This window comes from Branchiostoma belcheri, unplaced genomic scaffold (assembly GCF_001625305.1).
Source record: "Branchiostoma belcheri isolate BF01 breed outbred unplaced genomic scaffold, Haploidv18h27 scaffold90, whole genome shotgun sequence".
Lineage (NCBI taxonomy): Eukaryota > Metazoa > Chordata > Leptocardii > Amphioxiformes > Branchiostomatidae > Branchiostoma > Branchiostoma belcheri.
In genome coordinates this window covers 1,357,762-1,375,203 of record NW_017804576.1, presented here as the reverse complement: position 1 = coordinate 1,375,203, position 17,442 = coordinate 1,357,762, and the positions used below count along the sequence as shown (strand labels likewise).

General features: G+C 44.7%; 4 protein-coding genes across 7 annotated transcripts in view; 2 read left to right on the top strand and 2 right to left on the bottom strand.

Annotated features, from left to right (window-relative positions):
* Positions 1–2,836, top strand: part of LOC109487932 — a 12,991-nt gene extending 10,155 nt beyond the window's left edge. The window contains 3 exon segments of the mRNA XM_019792034.1: positions 237–345; positions 643–858; positions 1,408–2,836. Of these exon segments, the coding sequence (XP_019647593.1) occupies positions 237–345; positions 643–858; positions 1,408–2,836 (1,754 nt within the window).
* Positions 2,837–4,679: 1,843 nt separating this feature from the next.
* Positions 4,680–9,767, bottom strand: LOC109487994 (T-cell-specific guanine nucleotide triphosphate-binding protein 1-like). Of its 4 annotated transcripts, none has more exons than XM_019792134.1 (4): positions 9,688–9,767; positions 6,678–6,731; positions 5,505–6,415; positions 4,680–5,370 (listed from the first exon to the last, which is right to left on the bottom strand). In XM_019792134.1, the coding sequence occupies exons 2-4, from the start codon at positions 6,692–6,694 to the stop codon at positions 4,988–4,990; spliced, it is 1,311 nt and encodes a 436-aa protein (XP_019647693.1). In that variant the 5' UTR covers positions 6,695–6,731; positions 9,688–9,767; the 3' UTR covers positions 4,680–4,987. The 4 variants fall into 4 exon arrangements, with proteins under 4 accessions (XP_019647693.1, XP_019647691.1, XP_019647694.1 ...); XM_019792132.1 differs by lacking the exon at positions 9,688–9,767 and adding an exon at positions 8,366–8,622; XM_019792135.1 differs by lacking the exon at positions 9,688–9,767 and adding an exon at positions 8,254–8,292.
* Positions 9,768–10,118: 351 nt separating this feature from the next.
* Positions 10,119–12,195, top strand: LOC109487931 (interferon-inducible GTPase 5-like). Its single transcript, XM_019792033.1, has 4 exons — positions 10,119–10,213; positions 10,612–10,857; positions 11,360–11,518; positions 11,910–12,195. The coding sequence occupies exons 1-4, from the start codon at positions 10,119–10,121 to the stop codon at positions 12,154–12,156; spliced, it is 747 nt and encodes a 248-aa protein (XP_019647592.1). The 3' UTR covers positions 12,157–12,195.
* Positions 12,196–14,200: 2,005 nt separating this feature from the next.
* LOC109487938 (T-cell-specific guanine nucleotide triphosphate-binding protein 1-like) lies at positions 14,201–16,527 on the bottom strand. Its single transcript, XM_019792040.1, has 3 exons — positions 16,399–16,527; positions 15,496–15,556; positions 14,201–15,125 (listed from the first exon to the last, which is right to left on the bottom strand). Exons 2-3 carry the CDS (start codon positions 15,522–15,524, stop codon positions 14,201–14,203), a joined length of 954 nt encoding a protein of 317 aa, XP_019647599.1. The 5' UTR covers positions 15,525–15,556; positions 16,399–16,527.
* Between the last annotated feature and the right edge of the window lie 915 nt (positions 16,528–17,442).

Sequence of the window (17,442 nt, the reverse complement as noted above, 5' to 3'; positions counted from 1 at the left end):
CTCACTTTCGCCACTTTCGTTTAGGAACATTTTAAAAGAGTTTCGAAGGAGAGATATGAAGAGGCTCCCAGTGTGATTGAAGGAGTGATAGAGAGAGTGAGTTGTTCCTCCTCCTCTCTTTTCTCCACCTCTTCTTCCTCCTCCTCCTTTTCCACTGCCTCATCCAATTTTTAATGCGAAAATAGTAATATTTTCATTAACACCCATGCATCTTTTTCTGTTTCCCATCTTTGTAGACCCCACGGATGTTAGGTGTGATTCATCCTGTAAATGTGATAGGCCTAGAACCAATTGTTACTGTGACCAAGACTGCACCTTTTTCGGCGACTGCTGCAAAGACATTGGGTACGTAGATGTCATACATCTAAGACATCAGATTTCTGTACTGTACATAGATAGACTTGCTGCAAAAAATATGGGTTGGAAGCTAGCTTTCCCATCTGTGCGTTTCATGTTCCAATGTACTAATTTCTGGTTGCCCAAGTTCCAAGGCCATGATTTCTGCAAAGCAAAACAAATCCGGTAGAGGGCAATGGAATACAAATCAAAGGTTGGATGCATGGAAGATTTCAAATCAGGCACGCACAAATTTGTTTCGATCTTGTCAAAAGAATGACCATGTTGTTCGGATTGATATTACAGAGAAGTGTGCGACATGAACGGGACAGCTCCATCACCATCTGATCATCAACATCAGAAGTGGGAGTGTCTGCAGGGCTATTACGAGGGAGGATCTTATTGGTTGGTGGCCGACTGCCCTGACGACTGGATGGACAACGTCACAAGAGATCAGTGTTTAAAACAGGCGGATCCCTACAACCTAGGTGACCTGGTCTACCGGATGCCCGTGCACGATACGTCAACAAATATTGAATACAGGAACATATTCTGTGCTTTCTGTAACCATGTAAGTATGGAACAAGTAATTATATGGGAAGCCAAACTTGTATGCACTGGGTTGATTAATTCCCCTGCAAATCCTGTTGGAGTCACACAATTATATGATGAACTCCGAGTTACTAGCCAGAAGGTTGCGGATTGTACTACAGGAACTCTGAAGCTGGAATTCGAGCCTGACCTGCGGCAGGGAAGAGAATGCACTCCTCACGAGGTCGATATGTCGAATGCAAATTGTGATGTAACTGCTTGCACGTCCTACACTGAGAAGTTACGTCTCTACGAACCAAAAATATACAAAAACATCCACTGTGCTCTTTGCGAAGGGCTTTCCCTCATGGCAAGCACACATTTACTTTGTCATACTGAATTAATTAGGAGGTTGCCTGACGGGATCTCATTAACTCATCTGTTCAATTTCAATGCTGATGAGAGTCCCAGGAACAGTCCTAACCATTGCCCTCCCGCCTCTTTTTACGACCCATTTGTCGACTCGTGTCGACCATTCAGCTCGTCTGTAAGCCTCGGGTCATCGAACCAAACCTTCCCTTTACAAAACTGCAGCAGACCCATACTGAACTTCACGTCAGATGAGTTCCAAATCCTTCCCAATGGCAGCGTCCGCCTGTTGAGTTCTAACGTGTCGTGCCCGGCTGAGCAGGTGGTCATTCTGAACACATCAGCTTCAATCTGTGGGGACTGCCTACTGGAGTATTTTTCGAAGGACGCGCGCCAAGCAACCTGGGATGCTAACAAGAGTTGGTTAACCTTGGGTCTTGTGACGGTGTCTGTCGTAGCTGTGACTGGTTTCGTGTTCCACACTTACAGGTCAGGCCAGTGGAAAAAAGTCCCGGAAAAGCTGAAAGTTCAGATGATGACATGCATGGCAGCTTCTGAAGTCCTGTTTGTGGCACGGGGGTTCATCCCTGTCGGGCCGGTCTGTACAGCGTTTGCAGTGCTTCTGCACTACTCTTTCCTGACTGCCTTCTCATCCATGAACGTGCTAGCTGTAGATCTCTTCCTTACATTTCGTCAGGAGTCAGAAAGAGCCGAACCGTACAAGTACGTCTTGTACACCTGGCTGGTGCCGGTACCTATAGTCCTTGCCACAGTGATTGTGGAGTTCGGCAGTTCCGTCAGGGTGGGTTATGGAGAGCACTGTTGGATCGGCAATCCAACAGCCAGTCTGGTGGCATTTGGAATTCCTGTTTTGTGTGCCCTTATGATCAATGGTTTCTTCACCATTTTCGCCTTGCTGGCCATACGGAAGTCCTTTCAGATAGCCAGCACTGCTTTGGAACGTTCGGAGATCAGCAAGATCTGGGTCTACATGCGTATCTCGTTTCTGACTGGATTCACCTGGATTTTCGGCTTCATTTTTCCTTTCGCCAATAGCGAAGTTCTCGAGTACATCTTTATTGTGCTGAACGCTTCTCAGGGCCTTGTGATGACCCTGATGCTGACAATGACGGGAGAGGTGGTGGGGAAATGTAAGTCTGCGATCATGGCTCGCCTTGGTCTGGCTGCAGCCGAGCAGGACAATGGACGAACCGCCACTGCTAGCCACCTGCAGACCACCGGAGGGAAAACTGAGGTAACATCGGCAGGTGGAACCGGCTCTGCTATAGAGATGACAATTATGGCCGATGTAGAGGAGAACAGGGCACGCCATCGTCAGGACAAGGGACGAAACGCAACCGCCAGCAACAAGCCTACCACTGCAGGGCCAGGGGAAACTGACACTGCAGGCAACTTGCAGACCCTCGCAGGTGGAGTTGGGGAGACAGCAAGCGGCACTGAAGTTGCTACTGATGAGATACCCATGAAAACCTTCGTCCATGTGGAAGAAAATAAGGCTCGCGACAAGCGTTCGGCCTGCGCTTCAGATCGAGATGAAAATGAAACTAGTTTTAATTCTTATCATCTCTCATGCCCGTAGCCAGGGGGGGGGGGGGCAGTGGGTTAGGAAGACCCCCACCCACCCACTCACCCATACACACACAAGGCTCAAAGTTCCACTTTTTATCTAAAGGTTCATGATTTTTCTTAAAAAGATGGACTGATTTCTATCACTAGCGGGACTGGAATCATAGACGAACTGCTCACTTTGTCATTGAATAAAAAGTTATGTCTGAGTTTTCCTTTGCAATCATCTCAACAACGTAGGAAATGCCATCTCAGAAGGTTCAATTTTTACAACTTTCCGGGACCCGGACCCCCCTAGAAACATGACAATTGCAATCTACAGGACAATCAACAATTGACTTTCAAAATTAGATAGTCCAAGTTTGTCAATGAATAAACAACTATATTAGTTGGTTGAGCCTTGACGAGACAGGTCTATGCGTTTGCATGTGATTGTAAATACAAAATCCACTTGATAATTCACTCCTTAACCCACCAGCATGACGTCATAGTCACGTGAGTGCAATCACGTTAAAATGTACGTTACAATGACGCCACAGTGACCCTCAACAGTATTTCTTGTGCTACTTTAAAGCTATCATTAACCTCCCATGAGCCTTGTTTTGTGGTGACCTATGAAGTGAATAAAAAAAAAACTACAGAGTAAGTAGGTGACAGAAATTCTAGTAGATGACCAAAAAAAAGGGAATTGTATAGGGCTGATAGTCGTAATAATGAATGGTTTATTTACAAATTACACATCGTACAAAACATACAGTAGCAGCCATTATCGGCTGAAATGATGTATGATTTACATTACATTGTTAAAAAGCTCCACTCAGTGATACTTATGTAACGTAGCATTGGGCAAACAATCACAAGGTAAGGGACAACTGTTAAAATCAGCTAATGTGTAAATAAAGCTGTAAATAATCCACTCTGCCTTCGAAAGCCATCCAAGGAAGTCTGAAAATGGTCTGCGTGAAAGGCAGGGCTGCATCATACATTTGTTATAAGTAGGTAATACTCAAGGTACAGCAATAATTAAACCAGAATAATTACGTCTATAACAAAGAGTTAATTAAGTACATTCGGAGGATGATTCAAAACTATTTCATCATCAATATTGCCTTTTCAGCATGGCCCAGTAAATAAGCATCATATTCATTATGGTGGTGATTAAAATCTTCTATATCAAGAAGCTTTTTTATTCATGTACCAGATACTCTTTAATAGTGCTCTGTTATGTACAATATGGTATAAATAGTGTAGAGTTGTGTATGTGTTCTACATGGCCAACAAAAGTTACCAAGTACAACTTCATGATTCATGAATATGTAATGTACCGTAATATACTGAAGATGTAGATTATTCAATGTTTAATTGCTCAAGCATGTTATCTGATGTGATATACCCTATAGATCATTTACTTTAAAGCAAGATTAAGAAAATCAAGATACTCATATGTGTATCAAGATACTATGTGTACTATCAATGTCACCGCAAGAACATTTATGGATAACATCCTCTACAGTCTCGAAACATTGTAAAATGAATTGAAGCTAAAGAATTATATGATATCATATCCATCGAATCTTTTATTCGTGTATTCAAGATGTGAAAAAAGTGACGCTTGTCTGGTATCACCAACGACATCCAATGCTACCTCACTAGTGTCACTTCTTTAACTACTCTTAATTATTAGATAGCACACTACAGTCACTTCTAAAACCTTCTATTCAGCAAAGCAATAGCAATTCCATAGAAGCCACTTTACAGATCAGTGCCACACAACTTGAAATTTCTATCCCTAAGAATAAAACAATATCATCGTATTGAGACTGGGTACTGTTTTTGTCCCTTTGCATCAGCCCCTTTGCATCAGCTATAATACATGTGCGGTAACGTGTTACATATCTTAGACATTCAAAAAATGATAATTTTAAAAAAGGATGATAGTTTTCTATAGATTTCTCAAACAATAAACCAACGCCTATGCACCATCTTCTTCTTTGTCCATCACCTCATAATTGTCTCATCAAATGCAGCACAAAATTATATCAAGTGTGCATTCTTTTGTCATCATCACCACAAAATTAATAACAAATGTAGCTAACACCTCAAAGTTGCTCTTCAAGCGCCCCTAAGTGTGGCCTCTAAATCTCAAAACACCTTTAAAGAACCTTCACACAGCACTTTCCTTGAAGGCGTAATCAAACAGCTGGCCGGCGCAATCCTCCATGCGCGAAATCAACGCATTCAGGACTTTGGTCGTAATACCATAGGCCAGCGGGGCTGTGACAAGCGCGCCAATCACAGGAAAGATTATATCTACAGTTTGGTCAACAGCAGCGGCAGTTAGCAAACCTAATCCGTTACAGATTGCCTGGACGACAGCCAATGCCTCATTGTCCCCGATAGGACCCCTCGACCCAGCCAACAGGCTGAAAGACAGGAACTGCTTGAGCTCCCCCGGATTCTTCTTGGTCATCATGGCGAGCTGTTCCACCGCGTCTTCTGTAAGGCCAAACCCCTCTTTGTACTCTTTGTACGCGACTGCGAGGGCACCTGTAGCAAAACATGGAACATGTGAGTGCTGCCTTGAAGGTAGGTGCATTTTGTAACCGATAACTGATCACATGAGAAAATGAGAATTGGCACTTATTGTTCAGAATATTTATTCTTTCCTTGATTTCACCTACCTGGAATAGCCGCAGCACCTGCATATGGAACCAAGGAGCCTGCAGTTGCCGCCATAGCAACCTTCCACATATTGCTTCTGTAGATGTCTCCCCTCTCCTTGATTGTGGCCTTGGAGAAGTCCCGGCAGGTGTTGATGACGACCATCCTTTGGAGAGCGCCCAGACTCTCGAACACCGACTTCCGGAACTTGGGGATGTCCCAGGATCCCTTCAGCACGTGGTTGAGACGGCCGCTGATGATGAAGACATCTTTGGGGTTGACTTCGCCCTCCCATCCCACCCTCTTCAGGACTTTGATGTAATCTTGGCGGAGTTCCTCCATCAGGTCGGCCTCGGTCTTGTCGTCGAAGTACTCGGGGTCGTCGTTCTGCTTGTCCGCCAAGTCTTTGTCGAACTGTGACCTGACGAACAGAACCTTCTTCCCCATATCCCGGGCCTTCATTCCGATCTGCACGGCGTTGTGCTGGATGCGGCCGCTGCTGAACACCAGGAACACGTGGCATTGCTCCATCTTCTCCCCGAACTTGGTGAGATACTGTTGGATGTCGAAGTCGCGCTGGTCACCACTCCCTTTCTCCAGGAGAACGCCGGGGAAGTCGACGAAGACAAGGTTGTCCGGGCGTGCTGGGTGGGGGTAGTCGGTGGCTACTTCGGTAGTATGCGTAACGCCGACTTCAGCGGCACCAGGAGCTTTCGGCTTCAGCCCGCGGATGGAGTTGATGAAGGTGCTCTTTCCCGCTCCGGGGTCACCCACGATGCCCACGCACACCTTCTGGTTCTTCCAAGCCTCCATATTTTCTGCAGCGTACGTTTGAATCTTTTTCAGGATCTCAGCTTTCTTCACGCCACCGGCAGTGGCCAGGCTCCTAAACATGCCTTGTTCCTCTTCGTTCATTTGTCCAATGATCTCCCTGTGTATTGGAATGGTGAAATATATGGTGAAATAATGTTATGGTGAAATAATGTTATGGTGAAATAATCCCACCATATACACCTCGGGGCAGGGCATTACCCTTTATATTACCGTATGCTAAGCCACTTCCAAATCCTGGGTTATGTATGTATGTATGTATGCATGCATGTGTGTGTGTGTGTGTGTGTGTGTGTGTGTGTGTGTGTGTGTATTTCTATAGATACCCCTCTAAGACAATGTTATTGCAAATATCTACTCACTCGGGTGGGGTCGCCATCGTCAGTGATTACACGTGTCGTGCCGGGAAAAGGAGCCTAGAAATGCACAAAGTGAACATGTTTAACAAGGTTAAGAACTGCACACATCTTTATACAATACGCTACGCTCACTTGGTGGTTTATTCGGTGGTTAATGCACCTCAGTGGGGATTTTCTCACCATATACACCTCGGGGCGGGGCATTAACCCGTCATCAATAAATGTCTAATGTCACAACATCCATATGTATGGCTAAATAGAAGGCGAAATTTTCATGTTCCTATAAAATTTATACGTACATACAAAATAAAACAATATATCTCATCCATACCATGGTATGGAGTGAAATACAATTGTGCCCCGAGGAAATATAAAAATGACTCAAAGATGGAAGTGACGTAGCCTGACTGAACCTCGCTTTTCGCCGACTCGCAAATCAGTAGGGTGGGCAGCTCCTGGAGCACCGGACAAAGAGCTTCTGTTCACAGGCTAGAGGTGACTTACTTATTTTGCAGAATGCGTAGTACTATGTTGAACTAAAAGACCTTTGAAGTGGAAGGTACTTGACGGTTGAATTTTGTGTACCTTCACAATTTCACGCTTGAAACAACAAAAGGAGTGACGTGTGGTAAACATACTTAGGCCCTTTCCACCGAATTGATTCGCTTTGATCCGGCTTCGATCCGGACAAAAGTGATCCATTCGGCTCGATCCGGACATATTTATCGTAGTGAGAATGAGGCCATTAGCTGTTTTATCTGTCACAAAAATTGCTCTTGACAGGGTCATTTCCATAAGTGGATGCACTCATCTATTATCAACATGCAATATTTTAATGAAAAGGTTGTCACAAATAGCCTTCATAATTACAGGCTGGTGGTTACAATATAAGTAGGGTGAAGCAAAAGAATCTATATCGTGGTACATTGATGTTTTAAAAAACTTGTTAAGCTGAACAGACTGAGCGCAACATTTGTCGTTCTGCACATACAGTACCATCTATATAGCACCCTGCATAGGTACGATTTGGGGGTATTTCTCGTGCAACGCATCACACCGCAGCGAAACGCAACGAATGCGGAAGTAACTATGCCACTGCAGGGCAAAAAAAATTGGGGGGCCTATGATCTAATTAAGACATGAAATTATTGAAAAATATTGTGCCAGGAATGTCAGCAGGACAAGGGTTAACATTTCCCAAACAATGACAAACTCGGTCTCTGGCAGCTAAATTGTCCTCACCAGCGGACAATATAAGGTGAAAGTGAAAGTGAAAGCACACTGGGTACCGTCCAAACCAATTCATATTTGCGACATTTTAAAACATTTCGTACCACAACGAACCGTCTGGACCTTCTGTGAACGACAAGACGTAATCTCGTATTTCTCGTTGTACATTTATGACGCCTTTGAACGTGAAAAATACCAGCTTGTTGAAGCTACTAGTATGTATACGCCAGGTATGTAAAGCGAGGGTCACAACCCGCCGTGCGTGTTTTTTGTCCGTACGTTTTATTTTTAAGTGCTACGGTGTGTCTGCTCACAAATCCGTTGGATTCCGTACGGAGGCGGTACTCACCACTTACGGTGTACGGATCCCAAAATATGCCCACGTTTTTGCACGTAGACAGCACGCAGTTGCACGCACGGCGGGTTGTGACCCTTTAAGGGAGAGCAAACCATAAACTTACTGTGTAGTGTTCACTTCCGTGTCCCCAAAAGACACAGACGTTGGGTAGACAGAAGAAAGCCGTCCGACGTTGAAAAGATCTGACGGAGGAACACTAGTACTGCAGACGTTACGCTTTGTACGCTCGTCTGTAACTGACTGGGCAACGTCTGCTTTTTGGTCATGAGATTGAGTCATGGAAAAACACCTTTCAGTTTCGTACCTAAAATAGCACGGCTGGCCTGACATGACGTCACTTCCTCTTTTGACTGCGATGTTTTCTCATGTTTACGCTCACTTGTTTTCTCGTCTCGTAGCGTCAGGACTAAGGTAGGACGGGTTTAACCTGTTCAAGGTGAGGTGTTGGTGTTCTAGAGTTCTATTTTAACTGTAACGTTAATAATAATCAGTGGTTTCCAAACCGGTAGCTGTTAGCTTTATGTACAGCGCCGTGCCTAGCTAGTAGCAAAGCTAACTGTTGGGCAACAAAGGTTAGATGTGTGTGCGCCCCAGCATAACTATCAGTACGGACACAGTGTAAGAAATGCCAAATAACAGGCATCGCCACAAGGCTACCAGTTGTCGGGCCCGGGGCCCAAATCTTACCTGAGATTAAACTCAAGCTGGCACTTGTCGTGGCTACTGGTTAAATAGGACTGCGGAACCTTCAGTCTCGGTTCAAATATTGACTTAAGACGATATTTAGTCCAATCAATGGTCTGTCAGTACTTTGTGGCCAATAGTATGAGGCTAATGGTATGTGGTCAACAGCATGACTCAAACTACTTTCAAACTTGAATGACGCCCAATCGTTGCTCTTACACCAAAACAGGGTGGAAGATTTCAGTGGATGGAAAAGGTGCACCGTCAAATAAGATCTAGAGTATCAGTACGTATACCCTTCTTAATTGGGGATGAAGAAATCATAGATTGGGGTTACTTAATGGTTAACGCGGATCAATGTCTGATTGATTACATAGTCATGGTGTCACACTGACGAGCTCTTAAATGAAATGTCTTGTATGTCTATGACCCATTTGAAGAAGCGAAAATATCTGTCAAATCAAAGCAACGCCTTGGCTATGTAACGTGCAACAAGCCTTACGTTGTTTACTTTAGTGGCCTCGTCGGTGCTTCAGAGGTGACTGCAAAGAGTAAAAATTAGCCAGATAACGTCCCGGGATAATAAGTCCCCTAATACAGGTTTCAGAGCAGCAAACTGTACTGCTTTAGGGGATTAATGGCATGTTATCTGTCTATTTGGCTAATTTCTGCTCTTTCGGACCGCTCTGAAGCCTGGTAGAGGTATACATGTACTTTAGTACTTCAAAAAAAGATACAGACCTTGGGTAGACAGAGGAAAGTCGTCCTTTGAAATGATCTGACAGGGGATTATTGTCGGCGCTGCACTTTGAATGCTCGATAGCAAACTGGCTGAACAACTGCTTTTTGTTTGCTTTGAGTCACGAGAAACACCTTTGATTTGATTACATAAGATTCGTACCACAAAGAACGCTGCAGACGATGACACAATACCTATTTGTAGGCCACATGCGACACCTTTTTTCACCTTTCCAATTAAGGAGACACGGTGAGATGTTCTTTACAATGTTCATAATGGGTCCCAAGTAGCACCGTTCCGTTTCCGCTAGTGCGTGGCCGTTGCTACGCCACTGGAGCTCAAGGAACAAGGGCCAATTGGGCGTCAAAATGGAGGGGAAATTTCCACAGCCTACTGATGCCATAACAAAATCATTCCATTTCCTTCTAGTCAGATGGGTTCTTGGTGGTCATCAACGTCATCCTCTTCATCATCATCATCATCACCATCATCATCATACCATGAACAATCATGGGAGGAGGCACACGAGTAAGTACTAGTAATTCTGCATGTGCCTGTTTTTTTAAAAGTTTTGTGAAACTAACAAGGAGCTCGGTGATCAGATGTAATTTTTAAAATCTAACCCGACTGACTCACCGTGTAAAATCAGTAGCGATAGGAATTCCCACTCACTAAAGTAAAGTGTGTGAACAAAATGTGTAAGTTACACATTTTGTTCTTTTTAAATAAGCTGTGCTCTTGTCCCACCTCGGACGAAACTTGCCTTGTCTTGTGTAGATCTTTCCGTTAAATAAACCCTTGTCTAATACAGTAACCAGCAGCATTGTTATGATAACAAACTGTGAGTAGCGTCAATATGGAGATGTACATTCCAGTCTCACGGTCAATATAAAGTAACCGCTGATCCGTGCCATGTCACGCTGCAGTTCCAAACCCGTGCCGCAGCGCAGGCGGCCCGGCGAAGTTCGTGTCGGCGTGGTGGGGGACCCGGGTGCGGGGAAGAGCACGTTCATCAACTCGGTCCGCGGGCTGAGGCCCCGGGACCCCGGCGCGGCGCGGGTCGGGCTCACCCACACCACCGCCGAGCCCACAGAGTACCCGCATCCCGACCGACCTGACGACCTGGTGCTCATCGACTTTCCCGGGGTTCTGCTCAGGAGACACGCCGGCAGGTACGGCAGCTATCGTATCCAGTACCGCCGGAATCTGCCTAGTTCTGTATGGCATCCAGAACCGCGCGTTCCTATCTATTTCTATGGTATCTAGAACAGTGCCTATCTAGTTCTGTACGGTATTGAGAACCGTGGTTCGTTCTATTATATGATCTTATATAGTATCCAGAACCATGCCTATCTAGTTCTGTTGTATCCAGAGCCGGGCCTATCTAGTTCTATTATATCCAGAACCGGGCCTATCTAGTTCTGTGCTGAAGGGATTAGGGTTAGGATCAGGCTCTGTTCTGGATAGTCTCCGCGTATCCAAAAACGTAAATTTAATTTGCCCCGGGCACGGTTCTGAACACGCGTAGACTATCCAGAGCATGGTTCTGGATAAAGTTAAAAGTATCATTGAAAGTAAACGCTTGATATTTATGTAATGCCGGAAATGTTGTAGTCCTTGAGAGAACGTTCACAAAATCATTCATTAAATCCCTGCCCTGTCCATCACCCCTAGGTTCGGAGACTTCAACATCGGGCAGTATCTACTGGAGTTCGGGTCCTACATGCAAAGCTGCGACGTGTTCCTGGTGTTCTGCCGGGGCCGCATCCAACACAACCCCGTCAGCATCGCGCTAGCCGCGCACAGGATGGGCAAGAGGGTTCTGTTCGTCAGGTCAAATGTTTGTTGTTGTTGTTGTTGTTGTTCATTGATCACACATTACGAAAAATAGTACATACAACACAAAGTGGTAGCGCACTCAAATACAAAATGTAGCTAAGACTTATTTTAACGGTGCACGCTACCACTTACAAATAATGAGAGGATGAATCAACAAAAACTAATCCAATAGTAAGGAAATACAGATGATAATACAGATGTAACAACACAACGTAATAAAGAACAAAGATGCTGCTGCAAAGCACATGACCAATTTCCCATCGAATGAAAAACGCAGTGAAAAGGTATGACACAATGCAAAATAGGATGGAAAATTTGAGTTTTAGAAGCATTTCGTTGTGGTAATGAATTGTTTAGTAAACGACAAAATGTTTGAATTGGCCAGGTCTCAGTTCGACAAGGACGTGGCGGACAAGGAGAACGACGACCCAGAGTACTTCGACGACAAGTGCTCGGTCCACCTGATGGAGGAGCTCCGACAGGACTACATCCGGGTCCTGCGTGACGTGGGCTGGCCGCGTGACGTCAGCGATGACGAGGTGTTCATCATCAGCGGCAGGCTGGAGTACGTCACGCAGGACATGTGGGACGCGCTCGAGCTGAAAAACGCCATCTTTGGACAGAGAAGATAAAAGAACCGTGCGTTTCGTGGGGTTGTACTTTGTTTTGAAATATGGACTGTCGCACATGTTGACATTGACCGCACATTGGACAATATTTTGTGCCTTTTTGTATCTGTATTGATATCGAAGTAAATAGATTAACGTTGTCTCAATAATCAAGTTACTGACATCAACGTTGTTGTGCAAACTGCAAAGCAGCCATCAACACGCTTTGCTCAGTTTTAGCACAGTTTGTATCAAGGGGTGTACTGTACCAAGTGAGTTAATTGTGAGGGAGCGAAGTCACCCTGCTACTTTATATCTGAAGAAAACTTTTGAATATGATAACTCCTATTCCAACCATTGCTAGCCTGGATACCAAGCCTATCTTAGCTGCCGAGTCTCTTTCATCCTCTGCAAAAAACACGGCAGCTTAAACAGGTTTGGTAACCAGGCTAACCCATTCATTTGTCCACGCGTGGTCTGGATTGACACAAGAGACAAGATCGGTGCAAATGATCTTCTATTCAGCAAAGCAATAGCAATTCCACAGAAGCCACTTCACAGATCAGTGCCACACAAAAATCTTATGCCTAAGAATAAAACAATATCATCGTGTTGAGACTAGGTACTGATTTTGTCCGAAAACTCCTAAAACCACATATTACAGGAATCTAGCTTGATATAATAATCCACATAAAGAAACACAATGACTACAATAACTGTTTTGTAAGGGTATAACAACTCAGTCTCTATCTAGGAATGTAGTGTACTGTAATGTATGCACCTCGATCGAGTAAATAAAGTGCGGAAACCTCACATATCATTGGGTGGAGCATTGTGACGTTTTCAGATTGCTTAATGAAAAGAATCTTTGAATCTAAAAATTATTATCACCTTAACCAGGTATTAACTGCAGCCCTTTGCATCAGCAACGATACATGTGTGGTATGTATCTTAGACATTAGTATGATAGTTTTCTAAATATTTCTCAAACAATAAACCGCCACCATCTTTCTCTTTTTCCTCAAGCTACTAACTTCTCAACTACATCACATGGGCACATTCTTTTGTCATTATTACCACTGAATTTATCAGAAATGTGTAACATTATGTTGCTAACACGTCCGAATCGCTACTCAAGCGCCCGTTAGTGTGGGTTGAAAATATCAAAACACATTAAGGAACCTTCACACGGCACTTTCCTTGAAGGCGTAATCAAACAGCTCGCCGGCGCACTTCTCCAAGCGCGAAATCAATGCATTCAGGACTTTGGTCGTAATACCATAGGCCATCGGGGCTGTGACAAGAGCACCAATCACAGGAACGACAAAATATTCTGCCTGGTCAACAGCAATGGCAGCTAACGTTGTGATGCTTAATCCACTACAAACGGCCTTGACAACAGACGTAGCCTCACTCTCACCGATACCTAACTTTGTGTCGCCCAGGAGCTTGCTAGACAAGAACGTTTTGAGGTCTTCCTGGTTCTTGCCGGTCATCTTGGCGAGCTGTTCCACCGCGTCTTCTGTGAGGCCAAACCCCTCTTTGTACTGGTGGTACGCGACTGCGAGGGCACCTGTAGCAAAACATCGAACTGGTGACTACTGATCTGGTAACAACTGCATTGTGTAACCTAACTGATCACATAGAAAACAATAAAATCATTACAACGGGCGATGTGGGACATGGTATTCGTCACTAGAGTAGGCGATACGCTACTAGGATATCGAAGCTTGGCTTGTTCCTGCTATTTTCTTAGGGCGTCTTCAATAACTTTTATCAGAAATTATTTCAACAATATCTGTATTTCTCCCCAAATCTGCTGACTTTGTAGTCGATTCCAAGAACAAAAGTGTATTACTTTTTGCCCAAGTTTGTGCCGAGTTCATGAAAATACTAAGACCTTCTTTATACGCGATAACGGATTTCCTGTCCCACATAAACATACTTCATGTCCTGGCGCATTTAAACAGGCTTTGGCAAGTGAAGTCACTCGCCGAATCGCCCTGTGGACCAATCATTAAATTGGACCAATGGCATCACTTATGTTGTGGATACCTTTTCGATTATTTCACCTACCTGGAAAAGCCGAAGAACCAACAAATGGAACAAAGGAGCCTTGATCATGACTTGCCACCATAGCAACGAGCCAAACCTTGCTTCTGTACACGTCTCCCCTCTCCTTGATGGTGGCCTTGGAGAAGTCCCGGCAGGTGTTGATGACGACCATCTTTTGGAGAGTGTCCAGAACTTCGATTATCTCCGTTCTGAACCTAGGGATGTCCCACGATCCCTCGAGTACGTTCCTCAGGCGGCCGCTGATGATGAAGACATCTTTGGGGTCCACTTCGCCCTCCCATCCCACCTTCTTCAGAACCTTGACGCAGTCTTGGCGGAGTTCCTCCATCAGGTCGGCCTCGGTCTTGTCTTCGAAGTACTCCTCGTCGTCGTTTTGCTTGTCCGCCAAGTCTTTGTCGAACTGTGACCTGACGAACAGAACCTTCTTCCCCATCTCCCGGGCCTTCATCCCGATCTGCACGGCGTTGTGCTGGATGCGGCCGCTGCTGAACACCAGGAATACGTGGCATTGCTGCATCTTCTCCCCGAACTTGGCCAGGTACTGTTGGATGTCGAAGTCGCGCTGGTCACCACTCCCTTTCTCCAGGAGGACGCCGGGGAAGTCGACGAAGACAAGGTTATCTGGGCGTGCTGGGTGGGGGTAGTCGGTGGCTACCTCTGTAGTGTGCGTAACGCCGACTTCAGCGGCACCAGGAGCTTTCGGCTTCAGCCCGCGGATGGAGTTGATGAAGGTGCTCTTCCCCGCTCCGGGGTCGCCCACGATGCCCACGCGCACCGTCTGATTCTTCCATGTCTCCAAGTTTTCTGCAGCGTACGTTTGAATCTGCTTCAATATGTCAACTTTACTCGCGTCACCGGCAGCGGCCAGTCTCTTCAACATTTCTTGTTCATGGTCGTTTATGTCTCCAAATATCTCCCTGGGAGTTGAGAAAACAAGTCAGGAAACAATACAGTCATTTCGTAAGAGAGATCATATGTAATACACACACGCACATACTTTCATTCATTCATCCATTCATTCATTCATTCATTTATTCATTCATTCATAATGTAGTTGTACATCCTTATCCTTGATTAGGAATGAAAAAAGTATGTGCACGTTTGCAATGATAATACAGTATTTAAATTTACTTTTGTGTTAGATAGTCTGTGCCGGAAGATGATCACGTCATGAAAATGAAATCCTGTCGCTGCTATTCTATTGTATCACAAATTATTTCCTAGAAAAGAAAAAATCTTCCCGGCAACAGAAGGCCCAAAGTCAGCACTAGATAGAGAGGTACTCACTGTGGTTGGCCACCCGTGCGTCTCGCCATCGTTGAGATATTCTTGCTTGTCGTTCTTTGACCTATGAAATATAGGAAAGCAAAACCTGATCAAGATGTTAGCAATCGTTCATTGCAGAATTCACTTTATTAATTATTGCAAGATAGTGTTTCGTTTAAGGCAAGCCCCACAATTATTGGTTGTGCTGTATATATATATATTGAATGAATGAATGAATGAAAGTATGTGCGTGTGTGTATTATGTATGATCTCTCTTACGAAATGACGGTATATTCGCATAGGCTCTGCTCTGTTAATTCTTACTCAAACACATTTACATATATGGTGACAGGAGTCTAAATCCCTCCTACAATAAAATTTCCTTCGGTAAACAACACATTTCATCCATACCATCGTATGGAGTGAAATAATAAAAAAAATGTATAATTTTCAATATTAATGGGGGGATCTGATTACCCTGCCGTGCTAGCCTGGCCTGGTGGACAGACCAGGTAGCCTGGCCTGGTAGGCACCCAGGTTTTTCCGTAAACCCCACCTACGGTATGATATTTATACGCTCACAAACATGATTAGTGACCTCCCGTCAGCAAACATAGCAGAGTTACAGCATTAAACTGGGGGGCTGATGCCGATGTAAGCAAATAATTAGGACAAACCCGGCATCTAGCAGCAATAAACAATATACGACGAAGGCGAAAGTGAAAGGACACTCGGTACGGCCCAAACCGATTCATATTTGCAACATTTTAATAGCAACATTTCACTTATATTTCGTACTATATCGAATCACTGAACCATTTGCAAACGATGGGACAATCGCATAACATATATATGACGCCTTTAAACGAGAAAACTATCAAAGAAATGAAAGCAAGGCTTGTTGTAGCTATATAGAGAGCAAACCTGAATAGTGTCCACTTCCGTACCCCCAAAATACACAGACCGGGTAGACAGAAGAAAATCGTCCGACGTTGGAAGGGTCTGACTAAGGAGTACTGTCGGCGCTGCACTCTGTACCCTCACCTGCAACTGACTGGAAAACTTCTGCTTTTTGTACCTGTTCAGAATGAATGTGGTGAAGAACTACATGCAGACTGCGCAACAAAGGTGTTTGTCGTAAATGAGGATTTGGCCGCATGCCCACAGCTTCTGGTAGGTTGGTAAAACACAGAATAGTATGCAATATATGTATCATAGCTATATAGTCGCCTGGCGATTATCTTAGTAGAACTGTCAGTGCAGAGTACAGAGTAATTACAAACATAAGGTACCCAGTCTTATCGTGGTTGGGGCATAGAAGTTGGGACAGGCTGTGTCTTCGGGGCTGTAATAGTTTCCCCCGGTAGGAGTGTTACACTAACAGAGATGGCACGCTGGGGGAGTTGATTTGCCACACCACGATCGTATTGAGGCTAATCAATCTTCCATCATGAAACACCTAATGTTACCGGGAAACCAAGTTGAAGCGGGCGAGGAAGAGCGCCTGCAGCGCCTAGGAAAACCCACCCTAACCACGATGAGACTGGATACCAGGCTAAGGTATCACAGTGTACATAGTACAGTTATATAACTGTCAAATACCAGGTACCGTTTGCAGGACAAGGATGGCATTCTGCCAATTTCAGCCCCCCTCCCCTCACCTGCGACTTAACACAAGTTGGCTCAAGGACTCTCAATCATGGGCAAACAGGACTACAGGAACCTTTAGCTCAGTTCAAATGGATGCATGACGATGTTCTAATAAAGCAGTGGCCTGCTACAAATGTAGTACTGACAGCTTTGCTGTGTACATGTCTTATATTTCAGCAGTATGACTCATTATATCTTTAGTCAAGCTTGACTAAAGCTCAATCGTTGCTCAAAGTTTACACCAGAACAGGGTGGAAGACTTCAGTGGTTGGAAACGTTACACTGTCAACTAAGAGTATCAACTATCATGAGCTGGGG

Excerpts from the sequence above, each read along its gene's own strand:
- LOC109487994 (XM_019792134.1), bottom strand. Across the intron at positions 5,371-5,504 it reads AGGTGCTGCGGCTATTCCAG|GTGCCCTCGCAGTCGCGTAC; the intron begins GTAGGTGAAATC and ends GTTTTGCTACAG.
- LOC109487931 (XM_019792033.1), top strand. The coding sequence starts at position 10,119 with ATGGGTTCTTGGTGGTCATCAACGTCATCCTCTTCATCATCATCATCA. Across the intron at positions 10,214-10,611 it reads TCATGGGAGGAGGCACACGA|TTCCAAACCCGTGCCGCAGC; the intron begins GTAAGTACTAGT and ends GTCACGCTGCAG. Across the intron at positions 10,858-11,359 it reads CTCAGGAGACACGCCGGCAG|GTTCGGAGACTTCAACATCG; the intron begins GTACGGCAGCTA and ends CATCACCCCTAG.
- LOC109487938 (XM_019792040.1), bottom strand. The coding sequence starts at position 15,524 with ATGGCGAGACGCACGGGTGGCCAACCACA. Across the intron at positions 15,126-15,495 it reads CGCACGGGTGGCCAACCACA|GGAGATATTTGGAGACATAA; the intron begins GTGAGTACCTCT and ends CTCAACTCCCAG.